The sequence below is a fragment of the Amphibalanus amphitrite genome, unplaced genomic scaffold (assembly GCF_019059575.1).
Source record: "Amphibalanus amphitrite isolate SeventyFive unplaced genomic scaffold, NRLGWU_Aamphi_draft 000060F_arrow, whole genome shotgun sequence".
Classification (NCBI taxonomy): Eukaryota; Metazoa; Arthropoda; class Thecostraca; order Balanomorpha; family Balanidae; genus Amphibalanus; species Amphibalanus amphitrite.
In genome coordinates this window covers 1,364,778-1,387,288 of record NW_024881556.1, presented here as the reverse complement: position 1 = coordinate 1,387,288, position 22,511 = coordinate 1,364,778, and the positions used below count along the sequence as shown (strand labels likewise).

The 22,511-nt window shown below is 47.9% G+C and overlaps 1 protein-coding gene across 1 annotated transcript in view; it reads left to right on the top strand.

Annotated features, from left to right (window-relative positions):
- Positions 1-10,033: 10,033 nt before the first annotated feature.
- Positions 10,034-22,511, top strand: part of LOC122378476 (kelch domain-containing protein 3-like) — an 80,348-nt gene continuing 67,870 nt past the window's right edge. The window contains exon 1 of the mRNA XM_043359579.1: positions 10,034-10,310. Within this exon, the coding sequence (XP_043215514.1) occupies positions 10,299-10,310 (12 nt within the window). The 5' untranslated portion in view covers positions 10,034-10,298. The remainder of the gene's footprint in view (positions 10,311-22,511) is intronic.

Here is a 22,511-nt window from a genome sequence, read left to right as displayed (position 1 = left end):
CTAGGACGTATGTTTTGTATAACTCCTCTTACCGCAACAGATATTCTTCCAAAACTACAATCGTGCGCTATTTTTCCGCGCCGGTTGCCTCCCCAGAGCCCGTCCTTGGTATCGCCTATAGCTTCCGTTCCCGCTACGTGAATGAAACTCACGTGACTACTACAGGTTTGCGCTCAGTACTAACACACCTAGCCCGAGGGCCGGTCCGTAGCGGGGAGGGGTAGAACGCCAGAGCTCCAGCGCATTGGAGGTGGTGGTGGCCCGTATCATAAAGAGGCAACCGTAAGCAGAACTACAATTAAAATTGATATAAGAATAACCAGTAACCTCATAATATAAATCAGAAATAGGAGCCAAAAAGTTATATTTAAAAATATCGAATATTTCGCTCCTGGAGCTTCGTCAGCGATAATTACAGAAAAAAAATTACAGAAGAAAAGTTTTCTGTAATTATCGCTGACGAAGCTCCAGGAGCGAAATATTCGATATTTTTAAATATAACTTTTTGGCTCCTATTTCTGATTTATATTATGAGGTTACTGGTTATTCTTATATCAATTTTATTCATCATGAGCCTCAAGCAGAGTTTCAGCTTTTTAAGAAGTACAGAACTACAATTGCCGCAGTATAAGATTATGATCAAGTTTTCTTAACCCTCGCCCGCACATGCCATTTTCCCATCCTAGAACGCACTTGGGGGGGGGGGTGGTTGCCACCTCCCCCCCCGCGCCATTTCGTTCCTGTTGGAGATAGAGCTTAGCGGTAAAGACCAAAAAGATTCTTTGGGAAGAGACGAATCCAATGATACCCAGTTTCACCTTCTCAGGTCAGTCATTGACCTTCCAGGTCAGGTCAAACTAAAAAATGTTGCTGTTTTGGGTCACCGTTGGACATCAAGTGTGCTGCTTATCAAATACCGATGACGATGCTGTTTTCTGGTGCCAAGCCAGCACCATGTGACTTATTGTCACATGTGCGCCGCATTCGTGATTGTTGCCGACGCCTGTTTGCAGGTCAGCCCACTACAGTTGTTATGCATATCGAAAAACCGATAAACTTTTAGGCGAAAAAGCACTATTTTAGGCCCATTTTTGATTTTTTTTTGCGATATTAGGTAAAAACAGAAGCTTCTTATCCTAAGGAAAATAAAATGGGAAATCATTCGAAGGTGGCACACTACCTTTAAAGTGCACAGCAACGCGTAAGGAATGCAAACTTTAGGTAAGGAATACAAATACGCGTAAGGAATGCAAAAAGGAATACACTTTAGGATTGTCAGGGGCACCACAAACCTGTCAAGGGCACCTGCGTTCTAACAGGGGCACCACAGGCTAGCCAGGGGGACCACAGACCTGCCAAGGCCCAGGGACACCACAGGCCTAGCAAGGACACCACAGGCCTGTCAGGGGCACCACGGGCCTGTCAGGGCCCATGGGCATCTAAGTCATGTCAGGGCCCACCGTAGGCTTGTCAGGGGGTAGGGTAGGTAGGTACCACAGTCTTTCCAGGGGCACCAGCGGCCTAGCAGGGGCACCAGTCATCACATGATTAACCAAAAATAAAGAAAATAAAAAAAAACTGAAAATAGGGCACCACCAAAATTAAGTGGCCGAAATCCGTTGAGGTTTTAATTTTGGGTAAAGGCAGGGGCACCACTTCGATTCATGACCCTCCCCTTGGAGTTTTCCCGAATCCGCCCCTGATCATACATCAAATTTAAGGGGGACACCTTGCTATTGGTGCCCCCTTGCAGAATTCAAGGGGGCACGGTGCCCCGGTGCCCCCCGTTCCGCCACCTATGCCCACACTGGTCTCCGAGGGCGCAAAACGGGCCTACTCCGGCATCTTAGGTACTCAGACGGCTTTTTGGGCGTCTCATGCCGGCGAGGTGAGGATGCGCTCCCTACCTGTCCGCTCCCCCAGTCCGTCTCCACTGACCTGTTCTGACTGCGAGCGTCTCAGAAGGTGGCGCATCTCTCCAGCCGCTCCGGCCACGGTCACACCACCCGCTCCGGCCACGGCCACACCACCCGCTCAGCGCGACCACAGACCGCCACAGACCGCTCAGCGCGACCACAGACCGCCACAGACCGCTCAGCGCGACCACGAGCCGCCACAGACCGCTCAGCGCGACCACGAGCCGCCACAGACCGCTCAGCGCGACCACAGACCGCCACAGACCGCTCAGCGCGACCACAGACCGCCACAGACCGCTCAGCGCGACCACAGACCGCCACAGACCGCCACAGACCGCCACAGACGGACGCACCGCAGCCGCCCGCCCTCCGCCCCATCTCGCGCGGCACTGAGCTCCGGCGCGGTGGCTGCCCCGCGGGCGCCGAGCGCGGGTCACAGGGCAGGGGCGGTGCCAGGCCGCGGGCGCAGAGCGCGGGTCACAGGGCAGGGGCGGTGCCAGGCCGCGGGCGCCGAGCGCGGGTCACAGGGCAGGAGCGGTGCCAGGCCGCGGGCGCCGAGCGCGGTCACAGGGCAGGAGCGGTGCCAGGCCGGCAGATCAGCCGACCCCCCCCCCCCGGAGCACCGTTTGGAAGGTGGTCGTTTGTTTGTAGGGTAAGGCCCTTCTGGTCTCACAAGGTCTTTTCATATTCGGAAGGATGACAGGAATGAGCCCTCCCCAGTATTGGTGTGTTTCCCAGCCATGAACGTATAGGGGGGGGGGCATTAAACCCCTTTGCCGTTCGGCCCCTGATCAAGCTAGATTTTTGCGGAAAAAAGAGCGTGTTGCCCGTGACGAGAGAAAACCGATGATACCCAATTTTAACCCGCGCCCCACTGGGGTCTGCGCATAACGCGCCCTTCTGGGGGGGGGGGGGGGGCTATTCAAAGACTCCCTCCCAACTCTGAAACTACTGGGCCGATCGTCAAAATTCAAACGGCGTCTGATAGCCCCGGAAAACTGTCGATAGAAACCTAATTTCATTGACCTCGAGGTCACCGATGACTTCACAAGTCAGGTCAAAGTAAAGATTATCGATGTTTGGCATGTCCACATTTTGGGCTCTGGTCGCCGTTTTACAAGACAGATCAGGCTCATTTTTGGTTTACATACTCGTGAACAAATGCTTAAATATAGGTACCCTGACGGTACCATACTTGTACTTTGATTTTTAGGTCGGACCATAGACCTCTGTATACAGAGGATAGGTACCCTGACGGTACCATACTTGTACTTTGATTTTTAGGTCGGACCATAGACCTCTGTATACAGAGGTCTATGGTCGGACACGTGACACATGTTATATTGTCCAATTAGGCCATACATTTCGAATTTGATGTCGTTTACGTCACTGGAGGTCATTTTGAGTTGAATTTACCTACAGTCAGGCCACTTTCAGGTCAGGTGCTACGCGTCGCGGTTTTCCCGCTATTCGCGAAAAACCTCGGGGGGGGGGGCGGATATCCGCCCCCCCCGTCGGTGCGCGTGTTAAGCCAGATATATTCAAAAATGGCTAAGTTATACCTAGGTACGCATTATAGCAAGAATTTCACTAGGTATTATGATTTTTTAAAATCAATTTTTCAGTACATATTTCGCACATCGCACACCAATATAAATAGCACCATCGTGTTCCTAAACTCCATGTGCATCCGATAGACACATTTTTTGTTGATTTTTTTTTAATTTGACGTGCTCTGCTTGCAGTGTCCTTATCCGTCATCCGTCGCCCAGTCCCCCAGACGGAGCCGCTCGTCGGCGACGTGCAGATTTGAGTGATCCGTCGTCGGGGGGTCGATTTTCGCGGTGGGCGGCTGGAAGCGCCGGCATCGGTGTCTGAGCCCTAGCCTCCAGCATCGCCATCGTTCCAAGGCGGCACATAGCGCCCCGAGAGGATTGGCGGAGTCTTCTGAGAGCATGACGGGTAACTCTTGGATACTTAGCCATGCTCGATGCCCCATGGTGACGGCTTGCTGCCGTCTCGCTGCGGCTCTTGCTGGACGGCTGATCAGCGGTGTCGACGTCACCAGGAGCAGCCGTGGAGCCGGCACAACACCGGGTGCAGCGTTCCTGTTCCCGCCCGCGTATTCGCCAAGTGTGTTACACGAATCGGCCCACCAACTAGCGACATCTCTAGTGCGACGTCATAGCCATCCGACGCGACAATGCATGCATTGAGGCTAGATTTGAGTTGATACTTTTTCCAATTGTATATGACTATTGTTCGTTTTTCTTAAGTTTGCCCCTCACTGTAAACGTCTTTTTGAACACAGCACGAGAATTGCTAGCTGAATTACTGAGAAAACTGGTTGGCGCACATTGTATTGCAGATATGAATAATATTTTCAAAATACCTAAGCTTTGAACACCGACGATTTAACGTTATGTTAACCCGCGAGTTGCTGGGGGGGGGGGGGCGTTAAACGCCCCCACTTTTTTCGCCGGGCTATAGCATAAAAACGGCACGCCGCAGGCGCGCCAAATTTTGGGTACCTGTAGGGAATTGATTGAAGTTTATTGTGACAAAGTTTCAAAAAAATCGGTCGGAAAATTTTTGAGATATCGAGGTTTTAGTGACGTCATGATTTCTGAGTTTTCGACCAAAAACGGCATATGTTCAAAAAATCATATAAAATCACATAATAGACATACAGACATGCCGTAAACGCCATTAGACTGCCAATACCATGGTCAATCAAATGGCTATCTTCGATTATTGATTATCGTTCCGCATTTTCCAAAATCTTGAACTGAATCTTGGCAATTTTTCGTGACTACTTCACGACCATGATACATGAATTTCTTAAATTGAACTTTTTGAGTCAAACACGTACACATATGATAAAATGAATGTCACCATCGTGTTCTACGCCCCAAATTACCTATAAAACATGTGTCACAGGCTGCGAATATCAGTTTTGATTTTCGGGGATATGTGCCTACCCGGTTGACCTGACCTTGACCCTGACCTATGCTTGACTGACCCCTATATGGAGCTGACACTCTTGTAGGCCTTATAAGATGGATTGTGCACCGTTTTGACAGAGTTTATGGCGAGAGGCGCCCATTGCGAAGTCCTGAAGTCCATGCTACTGAAAGCCCGATTTCAGGTGTTTGACCTGACCTTGACCCGACCTGTGACCTCAAAATTCAACTTTAAAGTACTCATCTGAAGCGTCTCGTCGCGCTCTTTCGTTTGCCGCCTCGTGCGTTTCGCTGCGCCTATTGGTTCTCGAGTTATCGGCTGGGGGCGTTTAACGCCCCCCCCCCCCCCCCCAGCAAACGGTGGGTGGCGAAATACCCCAGCAACTGCCGGGTTAAGCGCCGTGCAATTTATTTATTAGTTCAGACATAATTCCTGAGAAGTCGTCTATCCCTGTGGGGCTGTAGGTATTGGCAAATACGAGCTACGAGTCTGTGAAATATTAAATAAGTTTGATCAAATTGATCGTCTGTCAAATCTGGTCAAATCAATGTGCGCCAACCAGTTTTCTCAGTAATTCAGCTAGCAATTCTCGTGCTGTGTTCAAAAAGACGTTTACAGTGAGGGGCAAACTTAAGAAAAACGAACTATAATGGTTATTCCATGTGTCGTCGTAGCCGAGTGGTTAGTCTCGGTGTGGTAAGCGAAAGGTCGGTGAATCGATTCCTGCTCTGGCGGTTCTTTTCTCTTAAAAAGGAATCGGTCGTAGACACGCATTTTTGGCCCCTACGTTCGCACGCCAATATCGTACGCCCAATAAATCTATGACAAGTATTCCTCTTCTTTAATTTCCTTGCAACCAAAACTGTCTCAAATAGCCCCACACTATGGGGCTATTTGAGACAGGCTTCAATAAAAAATAGTTTTTTATGGCTGCTAGCTGAACCAAAACGGACCTATTTGAAAGCGGTTACAGAGGACTACGTTTTTGCAATTTACATGCTATAGGAAATATCAACCGTTTTGAAGGGAGAGGCCAAAAACTTGCCAAAAACGGTAAAATCCGTTTCCAATAGCCCCACTTTACGGTACCATGTTTGTCGGTATTGTGAATGTGACTGAAACAGACTCTTTCAGCAGCCAGGAAATAGCATCCAAGAACCTATTCAAATTCTTACATCGGCCCTTACACGCACCAGTCGCATATTCTGAAAGTAGTTCCCGTGCCCCTGGTGAAGTTGCCGGAACATCACCTTATAGTTTATGGTTTCGGAGATATGACCTGGTTTTTCAGGTCATGTCATGGCCCAAATGACCAATTCTCAACATCTTGCGTTGGCTATGGGCCTTGTGAGCTTTTGACACCCTGATTTCGGCCTTTTTTGCCAGTCTTACCTCCCACCTATCATCGAACATGTTGTTCGACGATGTACAGATGTCAAGGTCAGGGTCAAGGTCAACCTAGGTCATCTAAAATAATTGCGTTTTAGGCAAGCCGAATTTATTTTTCGTGAAGTTTTTTTATTGCATTTTTGGTAAAAGCTTCTCAGATCATGATTTCATGTAATATGGACACATAAACACTCGGTGCACACATCAGTATACACACAGACACACACAGGTGTGCTACTAGAAACGAAAATTGCTGTGTTTGTAAATAGATATTTGATTTAAGGGCAAAGAATGCCCGGATTTAAACTTCTAAAATTGTTTTGAACATAAAATATTTCAGTTTGAGGGATGTTAAGGCCTCAAAGAGTAGGTACTTTTCAGGTATCAAATAGGTTCCTCTGCGAAAGTTCCGTCGTGAAAACGGCTACAGACATACAAACATATATTATTGACCTTGACCTAACTTGACCTGAAATGACCTCAGCAGCAAAAATCTGGTCGGGTAGTGTGACAAAGAGGTTCTAGCTGGCTTGGCACCAGAAAACGGCACCGTCATCGGTATATGCTAAGCAGCGCACTTGATATCCAACGGTGACCCAAAACGGCAACATTTTTTAGTTTGACCTGACCAGGAAGGTCAATGACTGACCTGAGAAGGTAAAACTGGGTATCATTGGATTCGTCTCTTCCCAAAGAATCTTTTTTGGTCTTACCGCGAAGCTCTATCTCCAACAGGAACGAAATGGCGCGGGGGGTGGCAACCCCCCCCCCCCAATATGCGTTCTAAGATGGGAAAATGGCATGTGCGGGCGAGGGTTTATCTAGTAGAGATGACGGAGGAAAAGGCCTTAGTTTAACCCGCGCCCCACTGGAGTCTGCGTGTAACACGCCCTACTGGAGGAGCTCTTCATATCCCCCCTCCTAACTCCGAAACTACTGGGCCGATCGTCAAAATTCAAACGGTGTCTGATAGTCCCGGAAAAACTGTCGAACGAAGCCTAATTTCATTGACCTCGATGTCGCCGATGACATCACAGGTCAGGTCAAAACAAAAATTATTAGTATTTTGGCTTGTTCACATTTTGGGCTCTGGCCGCCGTCTTACACGTCAGATCTGGCTCATTTTTTGTTTACACACTCGTGAACAGATGCTTTATGTAGATACCCTGAGGGTACCAACCTTGTATTTTTATTTTCAGGTCAGGATCAGGTCATCACAGGTCACGGAAATATTATATCATGCGTCGGTCACGTGACACATGTTTTATGGTCAATTTAGGCCATATATTTCGAATCTGATGTCGTTTGTGGCATTCAAGGTTATTTTGAGTTGAATTTAGCTTAGGTCAGGTCACTTTCACTGCCGTGCAAAGGAAAAAAGGGTGAGGTAATTTTAATACATTTTTTGATATTTAGGTATATCAAATGAAAGCTCTTTTCGAGGCGAATTCAATGGTGTAGTTCATAAGCATTATTGAATAAAAATTTATGCCGAAAATCTAAATTTGAAGTTGGCATTAAGCCGTGAGTTGGAATGCCACACAAAATTGGGTTTTGGTCGTGTGGAAAAAAGCCGTGAAATCCCACCCTTTTTTCCATGATCTTGAGTGCTGGCAAGGCTGTGTAAACCAGGTAGAACGCTCCCGACGAAAAACTGAGGACAACAATGAATTTAGTAACCGCGACTCTGGGGACCAAACAAACTCAGGTTGCCATGGTAACGGGACAAATTTGGCATGAGTACGCATCTAATAACTCATTTTTCAACGAATTGTTTTAGAAAAAAGCAAAAAGACTTGTCGGACCACTACATTTCATAGAATGAATTGCAGTTTTCATAACCGACCAGAGTTTTTATCAGACTGGCCTTAATAATGTCAAAATCAAGTCCTAAACTTAGCGGCCCGTGCTGCTATACACGGAGAAAAATAATTACTCCCCCCGGGAATCACGATCCCCTATTTGGGAATCAACTGACACCCATGGTGTAATCCGATTCTGAAAAACGGTGGCCATACACCGTTTTTTTAGTGTAAATTGATCTCGGTCAGAATCACATACCCAAGGGTCATTTGACTCCCAAAATTTTGACTCCCATTTTAGGTGTCGTGTCAAAAGATCCTGCAAGGTGTCAGTGTAAAATGACACATCTAAGCGTTTTTGACGCTATCATGCGGAGTTTTTATATCCTATAGGTGTCATTTCACACAGTTGAGCGTTTTCGCAATCCACGACTCCCTTAATAGGTGTAATTTGATCCTCAGTGGTGTCATAATATTCCGTACAAATGACTTATTGAGTGTAATTTGACCCTGGGTAGTGGCATAATATTCCGGTGTCATTTGAGCCCCATTGGGTTCAAATGACACCGGAAATGTTATGGCACCACTGAGGGTCAAATTACACCTAATAAGCGAGTCACGGATTACGAAAACGCTCAACTGAGTGCAATGACACCCATAGGGTTCATGATAGCAGTATAGCGGCGGAACATCTTCAATTAAGGGGGGAACCGATAGATCCAGCTCTCAAATTTATCGAGAGATCCGTAGGGATCACAGATTCGAGTCTCATTTTTTGCTTGAGATCCTGTGAGATCATAGATCCTCACTTATTTTTTGTCAGCACAGAAATAAAAAAACACTTGTTGCAACGCATAACCGTTCTGTTTGAGTGATTTTATGTGCTCGCACGTCATAATCCATTATAGTTTTGTGGCACTTATTGACACAGAAACCCTTTAAAACATGGTTTCAAATGTTGTGCATGGTGGGATCCACTCAGATCATAGATCCATGTTCTTGATTTATCGTCAGATCGTATGAGATCATAGATCCAAGATGAGTTTTTCACGACGGATCCGATGGGATCATAGATTCTAACCTGTTACCTGCAGTTTGCTTCGAGATCCACTGAGATCATAGATCCATCGCTCGGATCCATGCACATGTTTGGTGCTAGCCATGGCTGGTCCGCTACGAAGATGAAATAGGCAATAGCCCCATCAGCAGGCTGCACTGTCAATTTGCGGACGAAGATTTGTGGAAAAATGCGAGACGAAGAAATGCGGAGACGAAGAAATGTGCGGACGAAGAAATGCGAGACGAAAAAATACGGAGACAAAGAAATGCGAGACGAAGAAATGCGAGACGAAGACATGCAAGACGAAGACATGCAAGACGAAGACATGCAAGACGAAGACATGCAAGACGAAGACATGCGAGGCGAAGAAATGCGAGACGAAGAAATGCGAGACGAAGAAATGCGAGACGAAGAAATGCGAAACGAAGAAATGCGAGACGAAGAAATGCGAGACAAAGAAATGCGCGGACGAAGAAATGCGGAGACGAAGAAATGCGAGACGAAGAAATGCGAGACGAAGAAATGCGAGACGAAGAAATGCAAGACGAAGAAAGGCGGAGACGAAGAAATGAGCGGACGAAGTTTTGCGGACGAAGAATTGCGCGACGAAGAAATGCCATGCAAAGATTTGTCCGGATACGCTGCGGTATCAATTGATTTTCGGTGACTCAGACTCCGACTCCAGTACCGGCTTCCAAAGTCGACTCCGACTCTGACTCCGGCCACAACTGTCAACTCCACCCAACTCTGACTCTGACTCTGTAACCCTGGTGCGAACCACAGCTCAGGTCCAGTGGTTTGAGTCAATGCCCGGCCAATCAGCAAGCTGCATTGTCGTGTGACGTCATTTGTGTTCTAGCCATGCCGGTCCGCCACGAAGATGAAATAGCTCGACCTTGCAGGAAAACCGTTAGGAAAGCCGTTGACTTCAGTTGCCGGAAGTGTGCCCACGTGGGTGCGTGTGGTGTGAGCGGGGAGAGGAACTTATTTGAATTAACGCGCTTGTAATGTCGCCAAACGTTGTTTAAAGTGTAGATTTACTTCAAGTGATAGTGCTTTAACGATAGACTTCAGATTTTATTTGTAGTTTGCTCAACATGCGTATTTAAATAACGAGGCGCCCTGCACTCAGCGAAATTTTGAAGTAGGACAAGATAGCAACGCCCCATGGAGACGGAGGTAAGTTTTTATGTCATTAAGCAGCAGAATAACTCTACCTAAGTAAGTAGCAATAATCACCGGTTGATGGAACATTGACATTGTTGAAATGTGAGTAATTCCTTACGGTGAATGGAGTCACGGACCCATGAGCCTTACGATAAGTTTTCATTAGATTTCGCCATACATTTCGTGCCCAAATGTTTTGGAATTTATTGTTGCATATAAAATAAAGAATGACATGCATGTATTGTTATTTGCGTCACGTGGTTAACAACTGCAATTATGACTCTGTTTGAGAGTGTATTTTGATCCCATAAGGTGTATGATTCCGAGAATCATTTGACAATATCTGGTATAAAGACTGATTGAAAAGAAGACGTCATCGTCAATAGATAAAATTGTAGCTGCAAGGGTGAAGACACATGTAAGCTACATTTAAAGTCTCGTTGCAGTCTGGCTAATCGTTCCTATAAGCTTCAGAAGCAGAACATACCCATGGGTATGTTGGTTAGTTGTACGGGGACCCGCAGTTGCTACTGTACAGCGACTCTGAGTAAATTGTCCCAGCACCCTCACAGGGAACAACGAAAAGCTGTCAGAGGGCACGCACAGAAAACCTCAGCTGCTCTTGTACACGGACCGACAGTCGATATCAATGTTATCGGTCGTTACTGGACAGGACAGACGGCTAGAGTTAGGGTTCGTGTACAGTAGCAACTGCGGGTCCCCGTACCATACTATTGGTCTCAAGATAAGGGCCCAGGCGACCTGTTTTTCTGATGCGATGAATATACCCTTTATACCAACGCCGCAGCTCGGTTCGAGTGCATCCCTCACCCCTGCACACAACCCAATCACCGCACTCGAATATTACCGGTATTTCTTATATAGGAGACCAATAGTACCGGTAATATTGATATTAGCTGATGTATGACGCTAACAGGAACAGGCTCTGAGCCGGTATAGAAAAACCATCCCAAGAGTCATTTGACACCGTTGAGGTGACACCTACGAGGGGTGTTTTTTGAAGCGTACCAAAAACGCGCAGTTTCCAGGAGTCCGAATACACCCGGAATCAGACACCCCCCGAGGTAATCTGACTCTGGTTGGGAGTGTATTTTATACCACATGTCGTCAAATGATTCCCGGAATCATACACCGTGTGGGATCAAAATACACCCTCAAAATCCGATTACTCCCTGAAGTGACACCTAAAAAGGGTGTTTTTTGAAGCATACCAAAAACGCGCAGTTTCCAGGAGTCAGATTACACCCGGAATCAGACACTTCCTAGAGTATTATGACTCTGATTTGGGGTGTATTTTTTATTCCATAAGGCGTATGATTCCGGGAATCATTTGACGCCGTACGTTATAAAAATACACCCTCAACCAGTGTCATAATACCCTAGAAAGTGTCTGATTCCGGGTGTAATCGGACTCCAGAAAACTGCGCGTTTTTGGTACGCTTCCAAAAACACCCCTTTTAGGTGTCATTATTTTTTTCAGTGTAGGTTACCTCTAACACTCTGGCCCCCAAAATCGTCACTGGCTTATCAGCCAATGAGCGTCGAGTATTGTCGTACGCTGATTGGTGGGATTACTGCAGTTGTTGTTTAGAATGGTTACGATGCTGACTAGTGGTGTCAATTTCAGAAAACGCATGTCCAATGCCCGTCCAATGTCCAATACTTACGTCGATTGTCCGTCCAAAAATGTCCAAGCCAGCCATTTGTCCAAAGATGTCCGACGCCTACGCAGTAGTTTACACTCAACACTGCTATTTAATTTGCTTTTAATGTACCATTACCAGCTGAAAAGTGTTAATCATATCGAAAACTGAGCTTTCTAATAGCCAGTCAATGTTAAACACCATTACTTTATAAAAATGTTGAGGTGTAGCAAGCGATTGTCCAAAGTTGTCCAAAGCCTGCTGTCATTGTCCAACCGAATTCCGAATTGGACATTGGACAAAATCGGAATTCCGAAGATTCAAGTTCCGATTGACACCACTAATGCTGACAGCGCTAGCGAAGGTGTCTCCACTTTTCGTAATGTTAAAAGCCCGGAGCGCACTAGTGGTGTCAATTTCAGAAAACGTATTTCCGAAGTCCGTCCAATGTCCAATGCGTACGTCGACTGTCCGTCCAACAATGTCCAAGCCAGCCATTTGTCCAAAGATGTCCGAGACCGACACCTACGCTACGCAATAGTTTACACTCAACACTGTTATTTAATTTGCTTTTCATGTACCGTTACCAGCTCAAAAGTGTTAATCATATTGAAAGCTGAGCTTTCTAACAGCCAATCAATGTTAAACACGATTACTTTTTTTAAATGTTGAGGTGTGGTAAGCGATTGTCCAAAGTTGTCCAAAGCCTGCTGCCATTGTCCAACCGAATTCCGAATTGGACATTGGACAAAATCGGAATTCCGAAGATTCAAGTTCCGATTGACACCACTAGAGCGCACCCCCCTGAGTGCTGGCGATGCAATGGAAAAAAGGGTGAGATAAAGCGTGCTCCGGGGCTGAGAGTGTCTGTGGTGAAGAGTATTTGGCGAGTTTTAATTGACTGACAGTTTTTAAGGGCATATTTGGATATTCAGACAATGAAATAGCACTACAGTTTGTGAGCACGATTGCACAAACATTTTTCATAATGTTAGGTCGCAAAAGCTTACTGACAATTAGCCCGCCAATTTAAAAACCCACCAAATCCTCCTTACACATCGCCGTACTACGCGTAGTAAACAGCATGCGCGGGCGGCTGGCAGACGTCTGGCGCGCTAATCAAACGTAAAGCGAAGCAATTCTCCCCGAGTTGGTGCCTTTATCCCATTCCCTGCCTTTTTACAAATATGGGTAAAAAACGCAAATCAATCTCATCCGCTGAGTGTGATAAAAAACGCAAGAAGATTTCGGAAGCGCCGACTGGCTCCGATTTCATCCGAAGGAGAGGAGTCGTACAGGTTCGAGTGATTTGGGAAGATAAGACCGCTGGTGAGTCACATTACTCGCCATTGAATGCACTGAAGTGTGAGGAAGAAATCGCTGTTGGGTCGCGGGTGCGAATGAGGCACGGAGGCCGGGAGTGGTTTGGAGCGGTGGCCAAGAGCTCCAAGACTCGCCAGAGCCTCGTGGAAGGTAAGGGACATTGACCCGATATGAAAGGCATGCCAAATCCTCAAATTTTAGCTGATATGGGTTACAGGAGTAGCCAATTCAATTGTGTAGAGCACCATGGAATCTATAAAATAATGCAGAGCTGCAGCGCCTTTGAGAAGGTTACGCGTGAAAAATGATATGTCGCTTATGCTTATGCTAATGACAAAATGGCAATGCGTAGTGGTTCAGGAGACTGACAAAAAAAAAATGTGTTCGGTGCAGAAATTCCGGATGATGATATGCCGCTGGCGATTGTACGTGAACGGCAAAGGTCATCTAATCCCGTGTCTGACAACCTCACCGATCCTGCCGGAAGCAGTTCCTGTCCCGTCCTTGATTCAGCAGCCCTGAGTCAGGTGAGAGAGCTAATTGTTCGTGACATTATCAACCTGTAAGCTGCATGGAGGCTCGCAGCAAAAGCGGTCAAAGATACTGATGTAAAATAGCATTGGAGATTTACCCATTAAAGCTTAATAAAGCGATAAATCGACGGTCGTCAAGTTAGATGTATGTAAGTGAATCCTAATCTACAATCTAAGATTCGGAATCAGGCGAGCCCCTACGATTTGGACCAAACTTGGTCAGTGGATAGTACGTAACGTCCTGATTACGATGCACCCAAAATTTAAGCTCGGCCCGCCATATTTACGAAGTTACGGATGTTTCAATTTCAAGGTCATTCGGTAGAGCCCCTACGATTTCCGTCAAAATTTGTGTACGGACACTCTAGGTGCTCCTCATTACGAATATCACAAAATTTAAGCTCGGCCCGCCATATTCACGAAGTTACGGATGTTTCAATTTCAAGGTCATTCGGGAGAGCCCCTACGATTTCCGTCAAAATTTGTGTACGGGCACTCTAGATGCTCCTCATTACGAATATTACAAAATTTAAGTTCGGCCCGCCATAATTTTTAAGTTACGGAGTCACAAAGTTACGGAATTTCAAGGTCATTGGGAGAGCCCCTCCGATTTTCGTCAAAATTTGTATGCGGATACATTACATGCTCCTCATTACGAATATCGTAAAAGCTAAGCTCGGCCCGCACTATTTCAAAAGTTACAGATGCTTGAATTTCAGTGAGTTTCAAACCTCAGTAACTTTTGAAATAGTGCGGGCCGAGCTTAGCTTTTACGATATTCGTAATGAGGAGCATGTAATGTGTCCGCATGCAAATTTTGACGAAAATCGGAGGGGCTCTCCCAATGACCTTGAAATTCCGTAACTTTGTGACTGCGTAACTTGAAAAATATGGCGGGCCGAGCTTAACTTTTATGATATTTGTAATGAGGAGGGTGTAATATGTCCGTATACCAATTTTGACGGAAATCGCAGGGGCTCGCCTAAATGACCTTGAAATTCAAACCTCCGTAACTTCGCAAATATGGCGGGCCGAGCTTAAATTTTGTGATATTCGTAATGAGGAGCATCTAGAGTATCCGTACACCAATTTTGACGGAAATCGTAGGGGCTCGCCCGAATGACCTTGAAATTCAAACATCCGTAACTTCGTAAATATGGCGGGCCGAGCTTAGATTTTGGGTGCATCGTAATCAGGACGTTACGTACTATCCACTGACCAAGTTTGGTCCAAATCGGAGGGGCTCGCCTGACTCCGAATCTTAGATTATAGATTAGGATTCACTTACATCTAGCTTGACGACCGTGATAAATCGCATCAAATTTTGATTCTTATGCTGTTCATTACATGAACACAATCTACGAGTAATATTCCACTAAGTGTTTGGGCATATTTTTGGCAACTCAAGACACTACGGCAGAAAAATAATAGCAAATTAAGACCCACTCCTTCAGTTGGTTATGGGAGTGTCGGATTTTTCGTTTCCTTCATAATGCTTGCAGATATTTCGTACAATCAATGATTTGACTTGTCATGGATATCGATTAAAAAATACTTTTTTTTGTACAGGTGCTCTCCCCGGCGGGCAGCTGCGACCCGGCCGCGGAGCAGGGCGTGACCCCGTCCGGTGGCCAGGGGACCTCTGCCGCGGAGCAGGGGACCTCTGCTGGAGAGCGGGCCGCGGAGCAGGGCGTGACCCCGTCCGGTGGCCAGGGGACCTCTGCCGCGGAGCAGGGGACCTCTGCTGGAGAGCGGGGCGAGACTCCAGCCGCGCAGCAGGGTACCTCAGCCGTGGAGCAGGGCGGGACCCCGTCCGCTGGCCAGGGGACCTCTGCCGCGGAGCAGTGGACCCCGGCCGCGGAGCAGGGGACTTCTGCAGTGGAGCAGGGCGAGACTCCAGCCGCGGAGCAGGGTACCTCAGCCGTGGAGCAGGGCGGGACCCCGTCCGCTGGCCAGGGGACCTCTGCCGCGGAGCAGTGGACCCCGGCCGCGGAGCAGGGGACTTCTGCAGTGGAGCAGGGCGAGACTCCAGCCGCGGAGCAGGGTACCTCAGCCGTGGAGCAGGGCGGGACCCCGTCCGCTGGCCAGGGGACCTCTGCCGTGGAGCAGGGGACCTCTGCTGGAGAGCGGGGCGAGACTCCAGCCGCGGAGCAGGGTACCTCAGCCGTGGAGCAGGGCGGGACCCCGTCCGCTGGCCAGGGGACCTCTGCCGCGGAGCAGTGGACCCCGGCCGCGGAGCAGGGGACTTCTGCAGTGGAGCAGGGCGAGACTCCAGCCGCGGAGCAGGGTACCTCAGCCGTGGAGCAGGGCGGGACCCCGTCCGCTGGCCAGGGGACCTCTGCCGCGGAGCAGTGGACCCCGGCCGCGGAGCAGGGGACTTCTGCAGTGGAGCAGGGCAAGACTCCAGCCGCGGAGCAGGGTACCTCAGCCGTGGAGCAGGGCGGGACCCCAGCCACAGAGCAGGGTACCTCAGCCGTGGAGCAGGGCGGGACCCCAGCCGCAGAGCAGGGGACCTTCGTCGGGGAGCAAGACCCCCTGGGCTGTGTCGACAGAGGTCGCGACTCATGACGTGATTGGTCTGACTGACATAAATGACCTAGTTGATCCGGGACCTTTTGATTTCCTGCGACTCCTGGATACGTCCGGCAGTGACATGTCGTCATTCAACGATGTACCCCTCGCTGACCTATCGATTGCTTCCTCTGGTCCCTCTGGTACCGGCGCAGCAGGTGATAGTGACATGGCCCCTATGGCCCCGCCCCACCCACGTAGCGCCGCTCATGCGTCTAGCTGGGGAGGCTTTCCGACAGCACACACCGCAAATGTCGATCCAGACGACCCGAACCCACGGTCCATGGACTGCGGTGGATATGGACTTGACGCTGCCTCGATTAGCACCCACGGGGCTTCTTCCTCAGTAGATGGGGCATCCGATGCTCCTCGTCCGACAACGGTGGGCAGTCACACGGGCGCAAAAAAACGAGCTCGTACTCAGGAACACCAAATTCTGGGCTTTAAACAGAAGCATGCAGTCCGTCCCATGCCTCCTGCCTGCAGCAATCGCACGTGCTCATTCGGTTGTGCCACTCACTTCAGTGAAGAACAACGCCAGGCCATCAACGAGGCCGTCAATTCACTTTCCAGGGAGGCTAGGATGCAGTGGTACGCCACTCACGTGCGAGACATTACTCCCATTGTCACTGACAGCCCACCACTCACCAACACCGCATCTGCCAAGCGGCGCATCATCGCCTACCGTCTCCCTGTAGCTGGAGAACAGGTCGATCGAAGGGTGTGCAAGGAGTTCTGTCTCACAACCCTCAGCTTCGCAGCGAACAATGACGGTCCGATCATATCTGCCGTGGGACGACTCATCCCAAAGCAGGACAGGCGGGGGCGCGCGGCAAACCCGGTGGCAGCCAGACTCGAGGACGAGCTGCAGCGGCACATTGAGCGGTACCGTCCGATGGCACCGCACTACCGCTACATGCACGCCCCCAGACGCCGATATCTCGCACCGGACCTCAACGCAGCTGTGATGTACCAGCAGCTTGTGGAGGAAAAGGGCAAGATCTGCTCTTACGAGCGGTTTCGCAATGCGCTGCGAAATGCCAACGTGTCGTTCGCTCGCTTAGGCCAAGAAGAGTGCGAGATATGTATTGCATTTACTAGTATGTCTGCTGATGCGGTGCATCAGGTGGTGAGCAAAAAACTTTCAAAATCTAGTGTGCGAGTGCAAGACTTTCGGGACTACGTTGTGGCATGTGAGATGGCGGGCTCAGTGCATGTGATGTCGCCGGGAGATTTTTTCGATGTCAGCAGTGGGGTGAGCGCTACGAAGCTGAAGCGTCTCGCTGATGAGGAGAAGCGACCGCTCCTGAGGGAAATAAAGGTCGTTCAGGTGCGGCAGGACGACGACCGACTGTACGTGAAGGTCGTCCATGGGCACCCAAAGTGGTCGGCTTACGACCTTTTCAAAGCAACTTTTATTCCATGTGAGCAGCCAGAGAGGCGAACGACTCCCAGGGGGGTTAACAAGGAAAAGTTGGCCAAAATCATCAACAACCTTACAACTCTTATGGGTGGTCATAAGACCGCCTTCTGGCTATCCCTCAACGGGACAAACGTCCGTGACCTGATGGGATAGGCTGCTGCCTAGCCGTCAATAACACGGAAGATGGCTGAGCTGACCAGTGAAATGTTTGAAGTGGTGTTCAGTTTGTAGTCGTATCGACTGTTTTGATGTTTTATAGCCGTCAATACTACGGAAAATGGCTGAAATGTTTGAATGTTTGTATTAGTGTCGACTGTTTGATGTTTTAGCAGGATTCCGTAATACAGCAATGACGAACTATTTTGTTTAATTCTGTATAAGGTTTAATATGGTTAATGTTTAAGACATGTAATAGGTAGGTAATTACGGACTATCAGCTATGATAAAATGGCATTTTCCCAAACCTAGGATGCCATATGCAGCCATCTAGGCATGCAGACTAATTGCGTATTATTCGTCGGACGAATATGATGTCTACCACGTCCGCGTCCTATCAGTATAGTATCAACTTAAAGGTAGTGTGCCAGCTTTCCTGGACCGTATGGAGTTAATGGCCCAGATAAGGAGAACCGGATTTTTAGAACTTATCCATACCTTCAAAACTCATGGAAACGTCTTAAATTCTTCAAATTTTGAGTACCCCAGTGCGAAATTCGCCCCGACGGGTTGTCGGTCGTACCCCAACCACATTTCACACCACTATGAACAATAAATGCACACACTGAAATCGCTATTACCGATATGCTCATCCATGCTCATCCAATCAAGTTTCGATAAACCCGTTCATCATCATCTCCTGCGGTTTCGAACACGCCTGTTAGGTGGTGCGGTAGACCGCGCCCAAAGCCAGGGCCCCGGTAACGTGAGGTAGCCGAGTCGGGGCAGCATGCGCTGACCCAAGCCGGGGCCGCGCGTCCTCCCGGTGTCATGTGATAGCCCGGGGCTGCCCGCGGGGATGCGGTAGACCGCGCCCAAAGCCGCGGCCCCGGCTTGGGTCAGCGCACGCTGCCCCGACTCGGCTAACTCACGTTACCGGGGCCCTGGCTTTGGGCGCGGCTTCTGCTCAAGCTTCTGCTCATACTTTGTGGTGCGGTGGTGGTGCGTCGGGCCGCGCGCTCTGACTTCGGCCAAGAAAAATGCGTCAGCTGATCATTGTCATTTCTGCCACTTTCATGTGGTGAGATGGGGTCATTTAACTTTAGAGACGGCTATTTCATATCAGTTATTTTACATAAAATAATATTTCAAACCATAAATTAACCCTCGCCCATGTAGGGGGGGGGGGGGGGTTGGTGCAACCCCCCCCCTGAGGTTTTTCGAAAATAGTGCAAAAACGGCGGCGCGCAGCGCCGCCAAATTTTGGGTACCTTATGGGGCAAACCTTGCGCATCTTTTGATAAAAAAAATTTGACCGGGTCATGTCAGGTCACGGAGTTATGACGTCACAAAGGGAACAGCCTCCGGCCGGATTTTCACAAACTGAGTGCCAACGCCCGAGGTTTCCTGCCGGTGGTACGGACATCGGTTGATGGATCGTGATGAAACTTCCCATGCATGTTGGGGCAAGTATTGGCTATCATATGGTATAAGAAACTTGACCGGGTCAGGTCAGGTCACGGAGCTATGACGTCACAAGAGGAACAGCGTCCGGTACTATTTTTGAAAAGCGCCCGAACCACTATTTTGCTAATTCTTGTCACCTCAATGGGAATATGCAGCAATATTAGCTTCTATAGGGAGCAAATGGACCTTCCAAATCCAAAAATACAATCAGATTTCAAAAATTTAAATTTTGATTTTTCGAATTTCTGCCGCCGACTGTGACCTTGCCGACTTCCGGCGCTCCCAACGCGCCATTTTTAGAGCTAGGGAAACGAAATACATACCAAACGATAGAGAATTGATCAAGGAACACGATAGTGAAGGTTTCAAGTCGATATCTCCCACCGTTTTGCCGCAATCGCCGCGGAAAGTTGAAAAAAGTCTATTTTTCCGAAAATTTGACCTTTGACCGGTCAAAAGTAGGTCAAATGTTGACCTAGGACCAAAAAATATACCACCAATCGCGATATCTCGGCGAGAGCAATCCGTTGGTCTTTTCCGCTAAGCTCTACGACGCTCCGTTTTCAAACGCCAAGGGGGGGGGTCGCACCAACCCCCCCCCCCCCCCCCTGCATGGGCGAAGGTGGCAGATCGCCGTTTACGGGCGAGGGTTAATGTTCGACAGCCAAATTAAAGAAACAATACCAATACAGGCTTACAGTTTAAATTTGACATTGTGTTGTCTACGATTAGACAGCTGATAACTCATTCCCGTACGTCGTAACTCTATAATGACCTTTGCTTATTGTCACATGTGCGCCGCATTCGCGATTGTTACCGACGCCTGTTTGCAGGTCAGCCCACTACAGTTGTTATACATATCGAAAAACCGATAAACTTTTAGGCGAAAAAAGCACTATTTTAGGCCCATTTTTGATTTTTTTGCGATATTAGGTAAAAACAGAAGCTTCTTATCCTAGGAAAAATAAAATGGGAAATCATTGGAAGGTGGCACACTACCTTTAATGAGACCAACCGCCCGCCCTTAAGCTAGGTCAAACACTAGTTAAACCCAGAATTTCATTCATTCATTCATTCATTTACGCGTCTACCCTTTTCTTCCACACCGCCAAATGTTTAATAGTTCGTGGCAAAAAGCCGTGAAATCGCTTGATCACCTGACGGCTTTTTTTCACACCGCTTGTTGGAAATTTCGCAAGCCAGTTACAAAGGAAAAAAAAGATAGGCATTTTAAGCTTACCTAAGAAAACATTACATGATTATATTAGTATCAGAAGAAACATTGAAACATGACGTTTTGTTTGGTACCAAAATCGTCATTCTGATTTCTGACGTGTGGCACTTTAACCCGGCAGTTGCTGGGGTATTTCGCCACCCACCGTTTGCTGGGGGGGGGGGGGGCGTTAAACGCCCCCAGCCGATAACTCGAGAACCAATAGGCGCAGCGAAACGCACGAGGCGGCAAACGAAAGAGCGCGACGAGGCGATTCAGATGAGTCCATTAAAGTTGAATTTTGAGGTCACAGGTCGGGTCAAGGTCAGGTCAAACACCTGAAATCGGGCTTTCAGTAGCATGGACTTCAGGACTTCGCAATGGGCGCCTCTCGCCATAAACTCTGTCAAAACGGTGCACAATCCATCTTATAAGGCCTACAAGAGTGTCAGCTCCATGTATGGGTCAATCAAGCATAGGTCAGGGTCAAGGTCAGGTCAACCGGGTAGGCACATATCCCCGAAAATCAAAACTGATATTCGCAGCCTGTGACACATGTTTTATAGGTAATTTGGGGCGTAGAACACGATGGTGACATTCATTTTATCATATGTGTACGTGTTTGGCTCAAAAAGTTCAATTTAAGAAATTCATGTATCATGGTCGTGAAGTAGTCACGAAAAATTGCCAAGATTCAGTTCAAGATTATGGAAAATGCGGAACGGTAATCAATAATCGAAGATAACCATTTGATTGACCATGGTATTGGCAGTCTAATGGCGTTTACGGCATGTCTGTATGTCTATTCTGTGATTTTATATGATTTTTTGAACATATGCCGTTTTTGGTCGAAAACTCAGAAATCATGACGTCACTAAAACCTCGATATCTCAAAAAATTTCCGACCGATTTTTTTGAAACTTTGTCACAATAAACTTCAATCAATTCCCTACAGGTACTCAAAATTTGGCGCGCCTGCGGCGCGCCGTTTTTATGCTATGGCCCGGCGAAAAAAGTGGGGGCATTTAACGCCCCCCCCAGCAACTCGCGGGTTAAAGTTATACCTCATTTTTGGTCGCGACAACCTTTTCGTCCCTCCTGTGAAAACAATTTTTGGCCAGACAGGATCTCACCCTTTTTTTCCTTTGCACGGCAGTTCAGGTAAAAATGTCAAATTTTGAAATTCAAATTTTTCAACAACAAAAAAATATGTCTATTGGATGGATGCCTCAGAATGAAGGAATGAATAAGTCAAGTTAAACGCAGAAATTTGGTTGAAAATAATATTCGAAACTTAGCTATTCAAATCTTAATGTCTTCTGATAAGCGGCGATTGACATTCAAAATGTGCATTGCTGTTCATTGAAAACAGATGATATATTGCGGTTAAGTGTCTTTATTTTAGTGGTCGCATTTTATAAAGAATGCGGCATACACGCCGCACACAAACGTTAATGCCGCAATGCAGCTTAGATTTCGAAAGTAAACATTTATGGACAACACTATTCGACCGCCACCCTTGTAGCCATCCTGCAAGTCAAGAACTACTGGACTGATCGGAATGAACTAAACACCATCCGAATCACGGGGTACCGTTTTATAAGCCGTTTCAAATATCGTGACCCCAGGTGACCTCGGTGACCTCAGGAGGTCAACTTGGCATTGACGCCTATTGCAGCCATTCTATAACTCAGGAACTACTGGGCCGATCGCAAAGGAAACACCACTCATCGAATCAGCGTATGCAATTTCACCAGCCGTTTTAAATATGGTGACCTCAAGTGACCTCGGTGACCTAAAAAGGTCAACTTTACGTTTTCGCCTATTGCAGCCATTCTATAACTCAGGAACTACTGGGCTGCT